At 43.7% G+C, this 18556-nt stretch overlaps 1 protein-coding gene across 2 annotated transcripts in view; it reads left to right on the top strand.

The window, feature by feature from the left end:
* The window catches only part of AFF1 (ALF transcription elongation factor 1), a 67045-nt gene that overhangs the window by 38709 nt on the left and 9780 nt on the right, over positions 1-18556 (top strand). The window contains exons 4-13 of one of the 2 annotated variants that reach the window (XM_058837203.1): positions 3798-3842; positions 4854-4940; positions 5534-5570; positions 5895-5946; positions 10080-10134; positions 10263-10300; positions 11694-11850; positions 13119-14000; positions 15670-15767; positions 17607-17847. In XM_058837203.1, the coding sequence (XP_058693186.1) occupies positions 3798-3842; positions 4854-4940; positions 5534-5570; positions 5895-5946; positions 10080-10134; positions 10263-10300; positions 11694-11850; positions 13119-14000; positions 15670-15767; positions 17607-17847 (1692 nt within the window). Of the gene's footprint in view, positions 1-3797; positions 3843-4853; positions 4941-5533; positions 5571-5894; positions 5947-10079; positions 10135-10262; positions 10307-11693; positions 11851-13118; positions 14001-15669; positions 15768-17606; positions 17848-18556 lie in introns of both variants that reach the window. The other variant, XM_058837202.1, reaches the window with a different exon arrangement.

Here is an 18556-nt window from a genome sequence, read left to right as displayed (position 1 = left end):
GACTGCCGCTGGCCTTGTTTGAGCCTACACATCTCAGTGGTGTCACACAGTGGCTTCTGAAATAATGCATGGCCAACTCTCTCGGGGAGGCGATTTTTTTGACATCTTGCTTGAAACTACTCCGCCACAGCCTCCTGATGAGGCAAGCTATTTAAAGACCAGGGAGAAAGCTTCAGCCCCCTACTTCCACACATGAGAGCCATACGGTCCTTCAGCTCCACTTGGCTCATGTGACAGGGTGGGATGAAAATATGTGCTGTAATTTTTAATGGAATATCTTTTAAAAAATAAATAACCTTAGAATCTCTCTAACCCAATCTTCATTATCATAGCCAGTGGGGCATCTCTTCTGTGCCTGGTGGTTCCTTAGGCAATTTGGTTTGGTTTTTAGTTTATTGTCCTGATTTCCTCATTAATTCCCTAATAGAGCAGTGCAAGGCTCGGGGCATGAGCAGAGCTATGTGTTCATGAATGTGTGTGGATTTTGGAACTGCTCGTGAGGAGAGGACGTGGAAATATTTCTGAGAGTTTCCTCACACTCTTGCTATGCAGTGGGAATTGAGTGCCTGCACAGATTTTAAATTGTTTTCTAAATTAAGAGCTGCCTCTCTTCTTTTGTGGGTATGTGCACCTGTGCATTTCTGCATGCCTGTTGTAGTAAAGTCAGACTAATTCCTGAAGTAACTTCTAGGGCTTCTTACATTTGTGTAGATGTTTGAAATTATTTTGGCCTGAAGTCCTGTGCAGTTCATGATCAAAGTAGTAATGAATCCTTCAGTGACTGTTTTCCTTTTTTTACTTTCAAATCAGTATTCTTATTAATATTATTAGTAATTAAATTAGTATTATTGCTGCAGGAACTAGCTGCTATTGAAGCACAACATCAGTTTGTATGGGAACACTGGGTCTGAAAAACCAACTAAATCTAGCAAGCCAACAATTCTGGATGTCTCACAATTGTACTTGACCTTGATCATCAAAACATTTTGCAAGTGATGTTTGGAGGTGCCTGTGCCATTCCCAAACTGAAAGAGTGTGGATGTAGTATAAGGAAATCCAAGCTGGGGATTGTACAGTCAGACAACCGTGTCAGACAGCAAATATGCACCAGGCTTAACTGGAGTTGTCTGTGGGGAGCACGTTACAGCGTTCCCAGGAAAGGCTGTAAAGTGCTAGCAGGGACAGACAGCAATGTGGAATATTTGGTCTCCCACACCCACAGTCTTCAGTGGAGCTGAGTTCCTTTCGGGGATTTCTTTGGCTTTATGGCTTTGTAACTCTTCCTGCAGCAGCACTGTATTTCTTCTTTCCCCTAAACTCTTCTCTTGAAGCTGGCAAGGACATCCCTTCATGCTGGGTGGTAATTGTGGTTTAATGGTGGTTTAGTGGTTTAACAAGCTGAAACACAGCCAAGATGTGACTTGAAGGAAAAACAAACAACAAACAAAAGGGGAAAAAATACTCATGATGCAGAAAAGCCCAGCTCCTTCAGGCACTGGATTCATAGCTTTGTAAAAGATGAAGTGTCCTCGGTCACTGGAACTGGGATGGAGGGAAAGGGGGTGTGCCCCACAGGTTTGGGGCACAGTCACAGTCCTACCTGAGAGCAGAACCCCTGTGCAGTCAGCTGACTCTGACTAGTGTGGTTTTGACCCTGTGCATGTCCCAGACAATCTGTGATTGTAATCTCTAGAGCAATAATTTCACCATTCATTTGATAATGGTGTTCTAAAAAACCCAACAAAAACAGAGGTCCTTATGCTGCTGATGCAGACCTGTGTGGTGCTTGTTCAGTGCCATGTGTTTGTTTGCCTTTAAATTTTGTGCCATGAGAAATAAAGTGGTTTCTGCTGAGCCCCTGGACCTGTGAAGAACCAGTCACTGAACCCTTGGGGGTTATGATAAATCCTCCTGACAACTGAACTATAAATACTCTGTGTATGTAAACCTGTATCAATGTCAAAGTCTTTTCGGGCTAATCAAAAAGAACTCTGGGAAGGGGGATGTGGGTTGTTTGGCAAGGATAAGAGAGGTCCAGACTGGCTGTTACAGATATTCTCTTATTCTGAGGCTAATTGCATTCCACTTTTGTCATCACTTATCACCTCATAAAACTCAAGTTTTTGAAATGGGTGAAGTAAACTGATTTTAATTTGTTGCAATGAATCCATTATAGAGAGAGGTTTGAAATACTTTGTCCAGGCAGGACCATAATTTCTTACCATTTTTGTGGGAAGTTTTTTTCCTGTGGTGCTATCATGGGATATCTCAGGAGTTTCTGAAGCATTTTGCACAGGGTGATGCAAGTGAATATGTCTGCTGTTCACCACTTACTGAATTAAGAAGTGAATTAGGGTGAGCTATCAGGTTAAGCCTGCTGAGAAGGAAAAGAGGGAAAGGGGTGCCTTTTTTGGCATGGTGAGTTACGAAGCATTCCGGTCTCTTGCCATGTGGTAGTTCCTTGCTGTTTGCTCTCCCTGTCCCCTCCTCCTGTCTGATGTAGGACACATCTGCAGGCCTTGCTTTCATTCATGTGAGTAATCTGGCTGTGCCTCTGCTTTCGTTTGTTTGGGTGAGTAAGGTCAGAAGCAGCTCTCCATATGTGTTTTTCTGAAGAAATTCAAGGCTTTGTCAAATGAGCACTGCTTCAATGAGAGCTTTATGTAGACTCAGACAAATGAGGTTGCAAGGAAAAGGCATTCCTCATCTCCTGTTCTCCTTCCAATGTAAATAGTGCAGCATGTGGGAAACAGATGAGGGGACTTCCTGTGAAAGGGCCGAGGATGACAATTTTGGACTTTACCAAAATGCTTGCTTGAATTGCTCTTTACGTTTTTTCTGGGGAAGATCCTTCTGGTTGGGCACTGTAGCTCACTGTCTGCGTCACTGAATGTGAATAAAGTCCTCCTGGCCTTTCCCTTTCAGCAATTACAAGGATGACTGGACACTCCCATAGAATTTCTTGTTTATAGACAAGAAAACTGGTCTGGCATGCATTTTGCTTGTTACAGCTACTCAGCTCTTTGGTTATTTTCTGTTTCCACCTCCTTTAATGACATCAGTTAGGAAAGGATGTGTAAATGACAGATACTTTCAAAACACATGCCTTGTTAGTAGGTAAGAAGCTGATCTGTGGAAGTGGTGTTCCCCAGGGCTGGGGCCCAGCAGTGTTTGAAAGCACACATACACTCCGAGAAGGGATATGTTAGAAGACCCTGCCATTAAAATTTGGGACTTGGGTTTTATAGTGTCAGGTGATTGACTGTCAGATCTCTTTGTGCCAGCTGTGTCAGCTCAGCAGCTTTAGATAAATTACTGGTAGTATCAGTAGAATGTTTGTTCCTTTATCAGGTACTTTACCAGGTCTACCACATCTTTATCTCACTATCAGGAGGATAGTTTAACTTCAGGATTAATGAGTCAGACTGGTTTCAGCTTTATTCAACACCAAAAGTGCTGTGATGCTCCCTTTTCCATTTACCACCAGTAGCTTTGCAAGTACCATTTTCCACTGGTGGAATTGTTCAAGTCTTTGTACCCCATTCCAGGCAGAGTGTCCTGGCGGCATCTCGAGTCACCTCTGCCAAGGACTTGAAAACAAGAGGCATTTTAGAAGTGCTTTATTAACTGCCCTTCTGATGGGGATTTTAATCCTTACTAGCATTTTATTACTAATGGACTTCCATGAAATTTACTGAGTTGTTGGTAAGCAAATGTTCACTGAGTGCATGCCTTTCTCATGTCAGTTGGTAAAAAACCCAAACAAACTCATGCTGCTTCCATCTTTCTTGTTACAGCAAACCAACCCCATTGATGTGCAGTCCATTGAAGAAATTTTGAGGGTAGGTACTCTTAAGTAATATATCTCTGTTTGCTTAGATTTAGCATGCCTTAAGGTAATTAATGTAATTGGGGGGAAAAAATACCTCTCTGCTTCTGTTCACTCAGCAGATGTAGCTGTCACTAGTTTTGGGGTGTGCTGAGGAGAAGTAAGGATAAGAGTCAGCCTCAAATACAGCTGGAGTTGTAAGATCAGTCTTTCTATCAGTACCTAAGTGTAACGCAGTCTGGTGCAGTTCAAGGCTGACAAGTCATCTGAGACAGCCAGAGCTACTCCTGCGTCAAGTCAGGGGGTTGCCATTCCCAAGTGCCCTTCCTCCAAAGGCTCTGGACATACTGCCTTGTGTCCGTGTTGCCAGCCCCAGCAGTGTGGCTCTGAGCAGGAACACACCTGTGTCCTTCCCACCTGCCTGTGCATGGCACTACAGCAGCTCCCTCACTGTAATTCCAATCCATTCATGCAGAGCAAAGCCATGTCTGATGCTGTAGCCTTGTGTCAGAACTGACTCTGCAAGCAGTGCACAGGCTTCAAGTGGCTGTGTCTGAGTCTGTGTTATCCCTTCCCTGTGCACAGTGTGAAAATGCCTTGGGATTCCCAAGCTAGTGGTGCTGATCTTGAAGAGACGGTTCTTTGATGTGAAGTGCTATTCTGAGATGCTGAAGTCCTGGTGGAACAGTTTGGTTTCTGCAATTCACTTCCCTTGCTTGTTCCTTGGGGCTGCAAAATCCTGATGCCTTGACTGCTCTCCAGAAGCTGCTGTTGGAGCAGTGTTTTAGCTGGATGGGAGCTGTGCACAGGTGCCCTTTGCTGGTTGGGGTTGCAGGATGAGGACTCCTCCTGGAAGTCTGGCATCCTTTTGTTTTTCACCAGGCATATCCTGTGTTCTTGCATATCACTAATTTTGTAGCAGCCATGGGGAAACATGCCCAAGTGCATGAAGAGGTATACCCAAATGAACCTCTGTGTCTATCAGCAAAAATCCTGATAGCTGCTTCTCTCAATGTCTTTCCAGGAAATGACCCGCTCTTGGCCACCTCCCCTGACAGCTCTTAATACGCCTACTAAAGCAGAGCCTTCTAAATTTCCCTTCACAGCAAAGGTAAGACACCCTCTTTCTGCCAGGACTTTTGATAAACTAGAAGAGAGCTTTCTGGCTCTTGCATGTGTTTCCATCTGATTTTGTCCCCCTTCTATAAATAAGGGCTGTTAGGAGGTATTACCTTCAGAAGTAGTCAGATAAATTAAAGCACAGTGGGGATGAATAAAAAGTGCTTCGGCAACTTAGACATTTGTTGTAATCGTGGACTTTAAATGCAACTACTTTTCTGAGACATTTTAGGTGTCTCTGCTGAAGCACAAAATACATTTTATCTTCTTGTCAACAGAAATATTTGCTGACTGTGTTAAAAAGAAGTGTTTGGCCGCTCTTATAAAATTCTAAAAATATTCCTTCAAGAATGCACATACCCCTAATGTGGTAACAACCCGGTTTTGTGACAGCACATTATCGTTTCTGTCCATGCTAAACTATGTCAGGCCAGCTTAGACTATTGGCCACTTTGGCAAGCTAGTTGAAATGTTTATTACAATATCGCAGTAAAGTGACACAGGAAAACAAATCATCAGTACTCTGCTCTTACAAGAGAGCTCATTTATTTTACTCTCAATTTGCACTTTGTCCTTTTTTTCTAGGAATTGCAACCTGAAGGATCTATAGCAAAGGATCGGAGTAAGTAGATACCCAAAGGAAACACATAATGTGTGTATTGACAGATAGTGTTGTGTGTTACACATGACATGTCAAATGTTTAAGAGGTGTGATTTCCTCTGCTTTGTTGAACAGTGATGAATTTAGAAATGGCATAAGATTAAGTTCATTACCTAGACATTAAGGCAGCTGTTCATCAGAAGAGTAAGAGTATTTCATTAGGAAACCCCATTTGGAATGATGAATAATCTGAATGACAATTATGTCCTAGAAGAAAGAGACCATAGGGTAAAATAGGCTACAAAGGAGGCAAATAAGTCCAACCTATTTATTTTTTATTTCCAGAGCAATATGGAGCACCTTCAGAAACATTGGCAGGTTCTCAGCCAAGAACATCGTAAGTAACCAGGCCCTGTTCACATCTCTACTGTACAGTTAATTAAAAGAACCTGGAAAGAACTATATTTTGGGTTACTCAGTGTTTCTGAAGATTAGGGTTCTATCAGTCTGATTTTTCTTAGAAAACTTCCAATGCAAGGAATTTTCACCAAAAGAAACATTATTGTTTCCATTATTGATGGAATCATAGAATAGTTTAGGTTGGAAAAGACCTTTGAGATCATCCAGTCCAATTCTTAACCTACCAATACCAAGTCCACTAAACCTTTTCATGATTACAATGACTGTGTTAAATCCAAAACAAAACTGAAGAAAAAACCCAATTATTAATGCAGCAGATTAGTTATTTTGTTCTTTTAATCTGTGGCTATTTAACATCACAATTTTATGTTCTTCAACCTACAATAATGCATCCAACTGACATAAATTACAAAGGATCCAAACTGAATCTGATTGATCCTGGATATTGTTTTGAAGCCTGGGAGGGCTAGTAAACCTACACCTACAAGAACTGTAAAAAACAGGGCTGAAATTTTTAAACAAAATAAAATAAAAAATCGGTAGATAAAGTAACTTGCTGTTGTCCTTGTAGGTGAAAGTGGTTATCAGTTAATTAGGTTAATTACAGAAGTTTTTTGAAAGCAGTTTTGTGTAGGCTGACAACAATCTTTCAGGATTAACTTGGCCAAATGCAGCATTACTAGGTTCTGAGCCCTGAGTAACAAACAGAAATCTTTCCATATCTGGAAGGCTCAGTGGTCCATGTGCAAGGCACTTGCTGAACCATCAAATTTAAATGTCTGTCAGTTCATATGATACGTAAAGATCTTGTTAGTCCATGATATATTATTACATGGAAGGCTGCAAGCTACAGACTACAAAGCTTACTCCACTTGTTTGCCTTTTCCTTATCACAAATCATTTAATTAAAAACCAAGCAAAACTGGGCTAGTCACAAATAAGAGCAAAAGCATGTCTCTGTCTTGGTTGAGATTGAAGAATTTTTCGCTCAAGCTCTGTAGGGTCTGTTAAGCATCCTTTTTCCCACTGTTCCAGCACAATGCAGGGGAGCCCTCACTTACTGGGAGTGTGGGATAGCGTCTTGCTGAGCAGTCAGCTACTCCCTTAATCTCTTCCTTATTTTGCTTCACTTTCATCCACTCCAGTTTGCTCCTCCTCAATAACATCTGGAAATTTTCATTGCACTACTAAAACTAGTAGTTCTAACTGCTCCAGGCTGTGCCTTCCTCCCCAGCTACCCTATGACCATCATCATTATTTCAGTTCTCAGCTGCTTGTAAAAATCCCTTCAGTCAGTTTCCTGGGCAGCAGAGAGAGAAGAGACTTTTCCTGCAGCCAAGAATTGGTAAAGACTCCTTCCTTAGCCCACAGGGCCAGAATTGTAAATTTGGCATGGTATGGAGTTCTGTCCTTAGCCATGATCCCCTCTCTACTCAGCATCCTTGCAGGCATTTCAGAGCCACTGCTCATCTGCAAGGGATGTGTGAGCCCATGGTCAGCAAAGGCAGTGAAAGCAGGAGGAACAGGGTGGCCTGGATTTGTGTCCAAGTGAAGTTTGCCCGAGGACTTCCTCTACATCTTTCCCTTGAAGTGATGCATCCCTTCTTTTTTTGTGTTTGTTTTCTCTGGCACAACAGGCCTGGCTTTCTGTGCTGTTCAAAGCACACGTGACTGTCTGAAAATTCAGCTGCCTGGAGTAGCTTGTGTTGCAAAGTGTAGCTGGCTGAAAACAAACAGTGATTGTGCTGGTTAATTAGAAGTTGAAATCCCAGGGCATCTGTGTGCCCAAATTAAGCATTCAGCTTTTCAGAGCATGCAGGGATTTCCCAGATGGATTTCATTCTTGAATGCGGTCCTGAAGTTTGCACCTGGCAGTGCTGGAATGGAAGCAGCCCTGCTTTTAAAAGGGGAGGTGCCAGTTCATTCTTGGTGATGCATCTTTAACCTGGCTAGCAGAGAGGAACCAGCCTGTGATTTCAGTGAGGTTGTTTGGCAAGTGATGTTTAGCAAATAATTTTAGTGCTGCTTCTCTCACTAAAAGAACTCCTTTTAAATAGCTGTAGGAAGATTAATGGTGTGTATATAAGCTGCAAATGAACAGGTCCTGCAAATGAAACCTTGGCATCTAGTAATTCCTGAGCTAACTGGAGCATTAAAATTATTAAGGAAGATTTATTTTCTTTAACTAAGCTATTTAACAATTTTTCAAAACCTTATTTTGGGAAAGCTGGCTTTTTCTACCCTTGCAGAAGTATGACTTGAAGTTTTAGTCTTCTTCCTTGATCCCAAATGGACCATAAGTAGTTGTAGTGTTCTTTTATGCTGATGAATTTTATTTACCAGCAGCTCAGGTGGAAAAGGTAGTCCTTTTTATTACAAACAGTTAAATCAGTTTTAATGACATCTATCTAGGTAGTGTCTTTGCATGTCCCTGTCCACAGCAGGGGTTTGAAACTAAATGATCTCTAAGGTCTCTTCCAACCCAAACCATTCTATGACTCTTACCTCTAAAGGAAATATCTCTTTAGTCCACAATTCTTAAAGCAAAACAAAACAAAACCCAACAAAAAACCCAAACTCACCCCAAAACGGAACTTAAAACCTTTCAGCATCCTGCTTTAGCATCCCTGAAAGTTTCTTCACTACCACCTTTAAAAGACTCCTTCCCCATAGGAGTTGTAAAAGAAAATAAAAAAGGATTCAATGGGATACCAGTAGAAGCTTAGCCAAACTGCCCAGAGGTGTGTAGAGTACCTGTACTGTCACTGTTCTTTTTTCATTTCTGTGCCTCATCTGTCTGGCAGTGAGCTCGGGCTCTGGCCCACAGGCAGAGCTGGCTCGTGCAGGGTTGCTGCAGGCTGCGAGCTGTTTGCCTTCTGTAAGAAATTTGAGGCTCTCCTTTTCCAAGGTGGCGTCTCATAGTGTTTCCCTTCGGTGTTTACTCTAGATGAAGAGGCAAGAGGTGATTTCCAGTGAGAAGGTGTGTGAGGAAATGAGGCAGTGGAGGGTAGATCACAGAGGAATGGCAGTCAAAATGCCTGAACAAAGAAAGCAGTGACTTTTTCCAATTTTCTCCCTTTTTTTCCAGGGTGATGTGGTTCACTGGGGAGCGTTTATAGTTGTTTACTTTCTATAAAACATGTTGTCGTGAGGGATCAGAGTCCTATTTTTCTTTTTTGGCCATAAGAAAAGTTTCTCACAGAAAGGCCTTGGTTCGAAATGAGGTTGAAATGAGCAGAGTTCTGACATGATGGATTAAAATCCCTGTTTCAGCTCCCAAGCTTTTGATCCCATTTTTGGAAGGACACTTGAATAATACTCTGGGTTGAGGAGTCAATTTCCAGCTAGTTTCAAGATTTGAATAACTCTACTTTTGAATAGCCAAGTTTTACCTGCCTATTTTTCAATTCCTTTGGGATGCCTGCAAGATTGCCAGAGATGGGGATAACAATCTGGGAGAGCTTTGGGTCTCTCTCCTTCCCTTCCAGCCTTTTAAGAATCTTGGCAAAATACTGAAATTGCAAACAGTAGTTACCACCTACTGCAGGCACAGGTCTAAATTATGCTTTTGGAAATGTTTGTGGGCAGCCTGCTCTCTTCTCTAGCAGTAGTGAAACAGAGCTCAAGCCTCTTCACTTGTAAACTGTGAACTGAACTGCTCAACAGTACTGCTGAGATGTGCAGGAACATGGAGTTCATTGAGCAGAGAAGAGATGGGTTAGGCTTTACCTTGGCATTGATTTACACATGTGAGGTAGGAGACTTGAGCAGCAAAATGAGAACCCCTGGGACAGAAGAAGTACTCACAGCCCCTGAGAGTGTGTGAACATGCACAGCTCCTGATACTCTCCGTCCCTTGGGGAGCCAGTGCAGGCTGATAGCATGAGAGTCTCGTACTGTACCACTTAAAAAAAAAAAAAAAAGAAAGCAAACCATTTTAACCATTAATTTCAGGTAATGACAGGGTTTAGTAGATTGAACATGCCAAATGTTCAGAAAGGATGGGTGCAGTTGATTTGTTTTGACAAGTACAAACCAAATCTTTTTCAGTGCCTGCTGCTTCAAAATGTGTCTGCTTTGGCTGATATTTATCTTCTGGTTGTCTTTCAGAATGCTCCAGGACGACCTGCAGCTCAGTGATAGTGAAGAGAGTGGTGATGACCAAGTCGGTTTTAGCTGTTTTATACACTAGGCACACAGACTTCCCTTTAAACACCACCACTTGTTGCATTGTTCTGAGTTCTGAGCTAACCTTTCCTCCCCCTCTCCTCTTTGTCTTTGTGAACAAAACAGGTTGTTGAAAAGTCACCTTCTTCACTTGCTCCTCCAAGGTACAGGTTTGTTCCCAAACTACTAGCTAGACCACATAAGGAGAAAAAAAAACCTGCTTTTTGTATTTGGGGTAGGAGGGTAAGGGTTCCTGGTTTCTCTTGTAGCTACAGACTTTGGTTTCTGGCTGCTCTTGAAAGTCAGCTTTAGTTGTATGGGGTTTTCCAGAAAGCTCCAATTAGAAATTAATAATCCAGGCATGCTGGATTTTGCCTGTGAGCCAGAATTGTATTTCCTCAACTGCTCCGTTCTCTTCTCCTCCTCCCCTCCACCAGTGTGTCTATAGATCACACTGCAGCTAATGGGATTTTCAGCTGTAGTGGTGATGGGTGAGATCTGAGTCCAGTTTTAGCTCAGAAGCCAAGTGGGTAAAGAACAGGAAGGGGTTAGGAAGACTCACTGAGGCTGTTTCAGCTCCTCCTGAAAAGGAAGCTGATTGTAAGCAGTTCCTGCCATGTATTGTTAATCAGAAGCAATATTCAAGGTAGACTGAGCAGCCACATGCCAGCATTTGAGGAAGAAAGATGGAAAAGCTCAAAAGTTTTCTTATAGGAGATCACTGACAGATTTCTTTTGCTTGATAAGTATATTCTTCAAGCACAAGAGTGGTCTACAAAGTCAGACTTGTAGAGGAACACGCCAATACTTGGCATGATCTGTGTCTCTGCAAACTCTTAAAGTTGGAGTGTTCAGCAAGGGGCTTGCCTCCAACTCATATAAATATGTTGATATTGATGCGGGAAACCAAAGTAGAAATAATAAATTCAAATGTCTACATTTTAATTTTGTAAGCCCATTTCTAAAGAAAAACACTGTGCATAAAAGGGACGTACCTCAGTTCCATCCACTCCATTGTCAGTGTGGAGAAAAACACTTTTTTGTTGTTACAGCAGGGTGTTGCAAGAAATGCTGCTGCCTGATGTGGCTATTAATGAAGTGGGTACAGCAGCATGACCAAGTAACACAGATGAAGTGAAAACTTAAGGGGGAGAACAGAAAAAACAGAAACCATCCAGAAATATATGTTCCTGCCTTGTTCACTTTTATTGGAAGTTTTTAATTTTGAGAGTTGGGTCTTTCAGGAAAGCAATGGGCAGTTTCGGTGCTTTTTAAACTTTGGTTGGCAAAATGCAGCTCCACATTGTAGCAGTGGCATCCTGCCTACATATTTGACTGGGTAGGAATTGAAGGTTTTATTATTTTCATCAATTTTGTGTTCTGGTGCTTTATTTTTTAAGTATGCCAATGTATTTCTCTGGCCTTTTCCCTTCTCATCTCAGTGCCAAAACATGGGGTTTCAGTTTTTTTTTTTCTTGAATACTGCCCTGTCAATATAATAAGTAAGTAACCTTCGGACATGCTGCTTTCTAATTTTATCTCATGGTGGCCTTGCAGTTCCTTACAGTCCCAGCCCAAGAGTGTGGCATCAGCACATTCCAGCAGCTCGGAGTCAGGGAGCACCAGTGACTCAGACAGTTCCTCAGACTCGGAGACAGAGAGCCACTCGAGTGACAGTGAAGCAAACGACCCTCCAAGAGCACCAGCACCTGAGGTGAATGCAAATGAAAGGCAGAGGCTGCTTACGCAGCCCCTTGTCTCACACTCTGCTGTCTCAATGCAGTCAGGGCAGGGGACCTCAAACACTCTCATTGTTCAGGTGTCTCCTTGACATCTTTGCTGCATCACTCAACTTTTCTTGCCCTTTGCTTCCCTTCTGGTTCATTAACCTTAGTTACCCTTAGTACCAACATAATGAGGCTTTCAGATGCCCAACCTGGAAGTGCTCCCCCATGTCCTTTGGCATAGTTGTCTCGCTCTCCTGTAGTGAGCTTCACTGGGGGGACAAGGGAAAGCACAGCTGGAAAGCACAGTTGAGCTGTGTGGGGCTCACTCTGCCTGTGCAGGATTTCTGGGTGCCTTTATGGCAGTGTCAGGGTGAGACCAGTTTCCTGTTAATTTAAGAGGAGCTGCTGCCTCCTGACAGCTCCTGTGCCAGAGTGACAGATTTAGCTTCTCCCAGGTTGCAGCTGAAGGGATCAGACCTGCTGGAAGGGCTGGAATAAGCTTAGTCTTGCTGCTCTTGAATTTGGCTTGCACTGACATTTCTGAGGCTTTTACTGAGGAAGGCAGACAAACAGAACTTGGTGCTTTCAGCTCTCATAATTGTGAGACCATGCATTTTTTAAAAAGCTGCTGCACAGCAGCTCATGTCCCATGCTTTCAAACAGTTCTTTCAGCTTGCAAAACATTCTCAGGCCACTGGGAAGTACATGGCTGTGTCTGCAGACCACAGCTGATGCAGAACAATCCACTGGCAGTTTTGAGGTACTCTTACAAAGCCCTTTGTAATTTATTTTTCCTCTCCTGCCTCCACTCTAGCTCTCTTTTTGCCTTAGAGGTGCATGAACAGGGAGAAACCAAAAACAAGCTTTGAGACAGCCTATCTTTCCATCTCACTCTGATACCCTGCCCTCTAGCAGTTCAGTTACAGACTGCCCATGGCAATATGGTGTCTTTGAAGGAAGATGTTATACTTCTCTTTTACTAAATTCTGCTTTGTTTGTCCTGAAAATACTAGTGAAGTCCTACCTGCTTGCCACTGATCTTTCTGTCCTTTTTTTAGTCAGCCAACTGTTCATCCTTGCTCTGGAGCAAGTTAGTGCACATGGCCTGTTTGTTTCTAGTCAGTTCTTCACAGGCAAAAGCAAACATTTTGAGACCTCTAGGCAATAGTCCCTGGGCTCTGGAAAGCTGTGTTAAGATGGAAACAGACCATAAAGACATCAGTTTTGAATCCTCCATTTCTCTTTTTGTCTGCAGCCTGAGCCACCGACTTCTAATAAGTGGCAGCTCGACAACTGGCTGACCAAGGTGAACCCACCGGCAGTGCCAGCAGAGAGCCTCAGTGACGTTGCCCGTGGGGATGGACGTGAGGAGGGCAAGAAGCAGGAGCAGGGCAGCGGCTGCAGCAATTCCTGCCAGCAGCACACTGAGCTGAGGGAGCCTCCTCACAAGAGCCAGGTGGCCAGGGCTCCTCAGGAGGCTCCTCTTCCCACTAAACGCAGCTGCCAGAAGCCTTCTGCACATGCCAAGGAGCCCTCGCCCAGGCAGACTGTGGGGATCAAAAGGCCCAGCAAGCCCCTGGTGCATGAGGGGCCCAAGAGAGGCCTGAAGGTGGAGAGTGAGCCTGGTCCTTTGGAGGTCACAGACCAGTCTTTCAGGGACAAGCCAAAAGTAAAAAAAACAGTGAAGACAAAATCCAATGACAGAAAAGACCTGAAACCAGGTCTTCAAGAGCCCTCTGAGAAAAAAAAGGACAAGGGCTCCCACCAAGCCAATGCCAAACCCTTCTTGGACCCCAGGCTCATGGGAGATGCCCAGGCACATGATGCTCTCAGTTCCCTTCCTCAGGGCCAGGGTACAACCCCCATCAGGACCAGTAGCCACAGGCCTCAGGATTTGCACAAGGAGAAACTGCCCTTGCCTCTCGGGGAGAAGTTGCTCTCACCAGTGAGGGATCCCCCAGCCCGTGAGTGCCTCGTGGTGAAAATAGATCTCTGTCACCTGGACAGAGTCCCTCAGCCCCCCAACAAAAACGGGCACCAGAGGAAAGCAGAGACCAAGGACCTTCCTGGTGCGAGGAAGCAGGACTTGAAGAGGAAAGCCACGGACACTCCTGAGGAGTCCCTTGGAAAGAAGAGGGTGAGAGGTGGAGTGGGAGTTGGGTTTGTACAAGGGCCAATGTGGTGTTTGAAATGCCTGTGTGGACTTCCCACTTCATAGGTTGGGAGTAGAGCCATTATCTTTCTGTAAAGCTGTTATTAAGGGGAATGTGAATCAAAATTGTCTGCATATGTTTTTTATTGGTCGCAAATCCCTCCTGAGCAAACAAAATGCCCTGTAAGCTGTCTAACATGCTTTGGTATTTTAGAATATATTTTTGCTCTGTTTTTTTGAAATCTTGGTTTTCTCAGACGATAAAACCAGTTGTAACAGTCGCTTTCCCTTGAATTACAAGACATCCCCTTATTTAACTGAGGTGATTGTTGCTCACATGTGTTTTTTGAAAAGCTGACTCCCAAAGGGGACTATGAATATACCTCCAGCCAGCTGGGTCAGCTGCACAAAGAGTTGGCTGCAGGCCTTGTGGGGATTGGGTATTCCCTCTGGATATTTCAGCCTCTGACTCCCTATTTGGTCCTCCTCACAGAGCAGGTGGTTCAGCATGGGTGGGTGAGTAACCTTGGTTTGTGTTTCATTTAGTTTTGCCATTTTATGAATTTACTGTAGTTGTGAGGGAGAATTGAGAAGAGCAGGGAAATTGTGAAGAAACTTGAGAGACCCCAGAAGTTCCTGCTCTTGCAGAGCAGTGGGAGAAAGGGAAACAGGCAGCCAATCTGTCACATTTTTTCCTGTTCTCTAAGAGACAGAAGGGGAGCTATTTGATGTTAGACATGTCTTCCCTTGGAATCTCAGTGCCTGACTGCAGGGATGCCCCCCTCTGCTTCCTCAGAGCCTCACTGTCAGTTCTGTCAGTGCACCATGACCTTTGGGGCCTCATGGCAGCCGGCTGGGTCAGGTACCACCGTCAGACATCTTCTGTGGCAGTGTGGAACCTGAAAAGCAGTGTAAGGATGTGATCTCAGTGCTGGAGCTTTGTCCTGAGCACCCTGCCAGAGGCAGACTATGTGTCACAGCACACCCTTGTGAGTGACACAAAGCTGGCTGTGTCCCAGACGTGAGTACAGACTGGGAGAAGAGCTCACTGAGGGCATGCCGATGGAGAAGGACCTGGAGGTTCCACTAGATGAGAGGCTGGACACGACCCAGCAGTGTGTGCTTGCAGCCCAGAAAGCCAAACATGTCCTGGGCTGCATCCAAAGGTGTGTGGTCAGGAGCCTGAGGGAGGGGATTCTGTCCCTCTACTCTGCTCTAGTGAGACCCCACCTGCAGTGCTGCGTCAGCTCTGAGGTCGCTGGATTACTGGTGCTTTAAAACTTCACCTGTATCAGCATTTTGGTGATTAAAACCAAACCCCCTGCACATCTGGAGTGTGATCTAACTCTCATGCAAATGCCTTGCTTTTCATTACTGTTAGCAGCAACAGGTTTAGGGGTTCCATCCCTGCCACTACGAATCAATTAATCTATCCAAGCAAAGTTAGATAAAATGTCATTTTGGGTTACTTGTCAGTGAGCTTGCAAACCGTATCTTCTGTGCTGTGGGTTTGCAATTTGTTGGTTCCAATAAGGTATTTTTTTCTTTTTTAAGCCAGAATCAATCAAGCTTAGCCGTGTTGGTCTGTGTTGGTTATGTGAACTTTGAAAACATAAGTAATTTTATTTTTCCTTTTTTTTCCCCTTTCTATTAGAGAGGAAAGAAGGAGGAGACTGATAGGAAGAAAATGAAATCAGAAAAAGAAACAAAATCATTGCAGTCTTCAGCTAACCAGGACTCCAGTAAATTGAAGTGAGTATCCAGTGGTGGAATGGCAGAAGGATGTATAAATACAAGTCTTTCCTAAACAGCTTAGATCAAGGAACTGTATCTCCTGTCCTTATACACATGAGTTTGCTTCTAACATAATGTTCCTTCTAAAACCTAATCTACAGCAGATTTACATACTGGAAGCAGCCAGTCCAGAAAGCAGCTCTGTAGGTGTGGGTGGGTAAGGGCAGGGAGCATTTCCCTTCTCCAAAGTCATCCTGTTGTCTTTGTCTGGTTTTTCTAAGTGACCCAATGGGCACAAAACCAATGTGCCTTTTGAGTCCTGACTGTCTGGAATTTCAGGTGGCCTTTGTGACCAGGAATTTCTCCTTTTTCCCAGAGTGGCATTTGCAGTGCTTCTGGTAGCTCTGCTGGAGCTTCCCCTGTAATTTGCATACCAGAGCACTGCCAGCATTCTGGCTAGGCCTTTGCTCAAGTGAGTGCTTCCAAGAGCCTGTTTCCAACTGGGCAGCGTTCCAGAGAGGGGAGACTCATGCCTCAGTCATGGGCTACTGCATTTGATTCCTGCTTGCTTGTGGCTTGAATTTGAGGTGTTGGCTTGGATTGGTATGTAGTGTTGAGGTTTGTGTTCTGACAATAGGAGTAAACTGCTTTTCTGAAGAGAAAACACTGATGCAGTCGGGAAGCACTGAGGAATCGGGACTAACACTTAATTGTGTGAAGGGATATTTGAACTGTGGTAGTAATGCAAGAGCTTTAATTCTGGGGCTTATTCCTCCCTTTTTCTCAGTGAAAATCAGCACCTGTTTTAGTCATGTTCTGGCTTTTGGAGTGGGAAGGATAGGATACATTTTCTGGGGAGAGGTTGCACTTGGGCAGGTCAGGTGATGGTTCAGTGGTTCTGTGGAGCATCAGCAGAGCCAAGGTGGAGAAGCTTGGGAGCATGTGTGTGATGTGAGTAGGGACCAAACCATGGGAGAAGTGCATGGTGAAAGAGGATTGTCCCATGCTCAACAGAATGAGGCAGAATGTGCACCATCACACCTCAATCTCCTCCCTGAGCGATTCATTTCCTCCTGTTCTGATGTTGCAGTCCATGAGCTGGGATTCCCTGCTCTGTGTTCTCTTGGAAACTTTGAGAAACTAAGTAAAAATATGTAAATGACCAGTGGTGAAACAAAGTAGAATGTTTTGGTGCTACTTAGAGCTGTCAGAGCTCCCTGCTTATCCTAACTTCAGATGATCAGAAATCCACTGTTATTAAATGTGATAATCTCTGCCATTTAAAAGCATAGCATTTTAACTCACTCTCAACTTTGTGAATGTTGTCTTGTTGATCTGGCAAATCTTAAAGGAGAAACTCAGTTTAATTCTGTCAAAGCACATATAGGATCAAGTGTCAGGGTGAGTATCTCTGACCACAGAAAATACCATCTATTGAAAAGAGAAGAGGCAGACAGTGCTGCAGTTCATTTGCCTTGTTGGGTGATATTTCCCAGGGATTTTAGTCACTGTAATCAGCTCCCTCACTGAGTGAAAAGGGGCTGTATTGGAGGCATGCTTTTTTTGCAATGTCTTGATGTTCTGGTTACATATGTTTGCTCCAAGGACAAGTTTTGAGACTTAGTTCCTACTTGAAAAGCAGCTTGCTTGTATGTTGATGGTAGGTGAAGGTTTGCTGTCCAAAGTGCAATGAAGCCCCAGAAGTTTTACTTGACTTTTGTTGAATTCTTTGTATTAACAAGTCATCTCATACTTCCAGAGGAGTTTTAACAGAATTGGCACATGATGTAACTAAGTTTGTAAAAAATCCCTACATTGTAAATACACCATATTAATGAATTTGCTGCCCATCTCCAGAGCATCAAAAGCTTCATCTGAAACCCAGAAGAAAGAGGTACTCCCACCACTGCCAGCTGTGTCTGCTGCACATCCTGCACCAAAGTCAGCCAAGATGACCCAAAAGAGACACAGAAATGAGACTGATGAGCTGCCTGCCATGGATAGCCCTCCCAGGAAGAAGAGCAACCACAAGGATCCTTTGTTTGCCAAGCACAGGAAAGTGGAGGGAAATCACACAGAACTGTCAAAGGGCATCAAAGTAGGTATCCAGGATAACGGGTGGGATGTTTCCTCCAACATGGGTGCTATGTGATTCTGTTCAGAAACATACTCTGTAAACACCAAAGGCATGAGAATCCTGTTTATGCCAATCACCGTTTCAGATTGCAGGCAACTGCAAATACAATAGTGGTGTATTGGTGTAAAAATAAGTGTGCTTATAAAAAGAGGGGATTGCTTAAAAATAAGAAAACAAGCAATCTGTGGCATTGACTACAACCCAGGTATAAGCATTTATAACTTGTTTATAAAGGTTCATGATCCTTGCAGCTGGTTCTTTGCATTTCTGGGTTACAAAATTCAATTACATGGCTGTTTATTGGAGGCTTTTGGGGTGTGTGGTCTGGGATGTTGCTCTATGTGTGTTAAGCCAGACTGTAGACTCTGTATTAGCTGGCTCTAACTGCTTGCTTTTTCCTTTTCTCTGTAGTTAGTAATGGGGAATCAGCAGTTGTTGTGTGGTTAAGGTAGAAATAAGTGTCAATAGATTTTTACCATTCTGCCTTGGCTAGAGGACATGAAAACTGCTGCTTCCAGCCTTACTGCTCTCTTTGTCATTGTGCAAGGAAACCTGCTGCTGAATTCCTCTGAGCCTGGGAGAAGTTTGAATGGTGTTGGACATGACAAGCAGTCACTGAGAAGCAAGCAGGGGTTGCTGGGGAAGAGACCCTGGAGAACAGACTATGCTT

This window comes from Poecile atricapillus, chromosome 4 (assembly GCF_030490865.1).
Source record: "Poecile atricapillus isolate bPoeAtr1 chromosome 4, bPoeAtr1.hap1, whole genome shotgun sequence".
NCBI classification, from domain to species: domain Eukaryota; kingdom Metazoa; phylum Chordata; class Aves; order Passeriformes; family Paridae; genus Poecile; species Poecile atricapillus.
The sequence above is the reverse complement of the archived record's forward strand: the minus strand, read 5'-3'. Positions and strand labels throughout refer to the sequence as shown.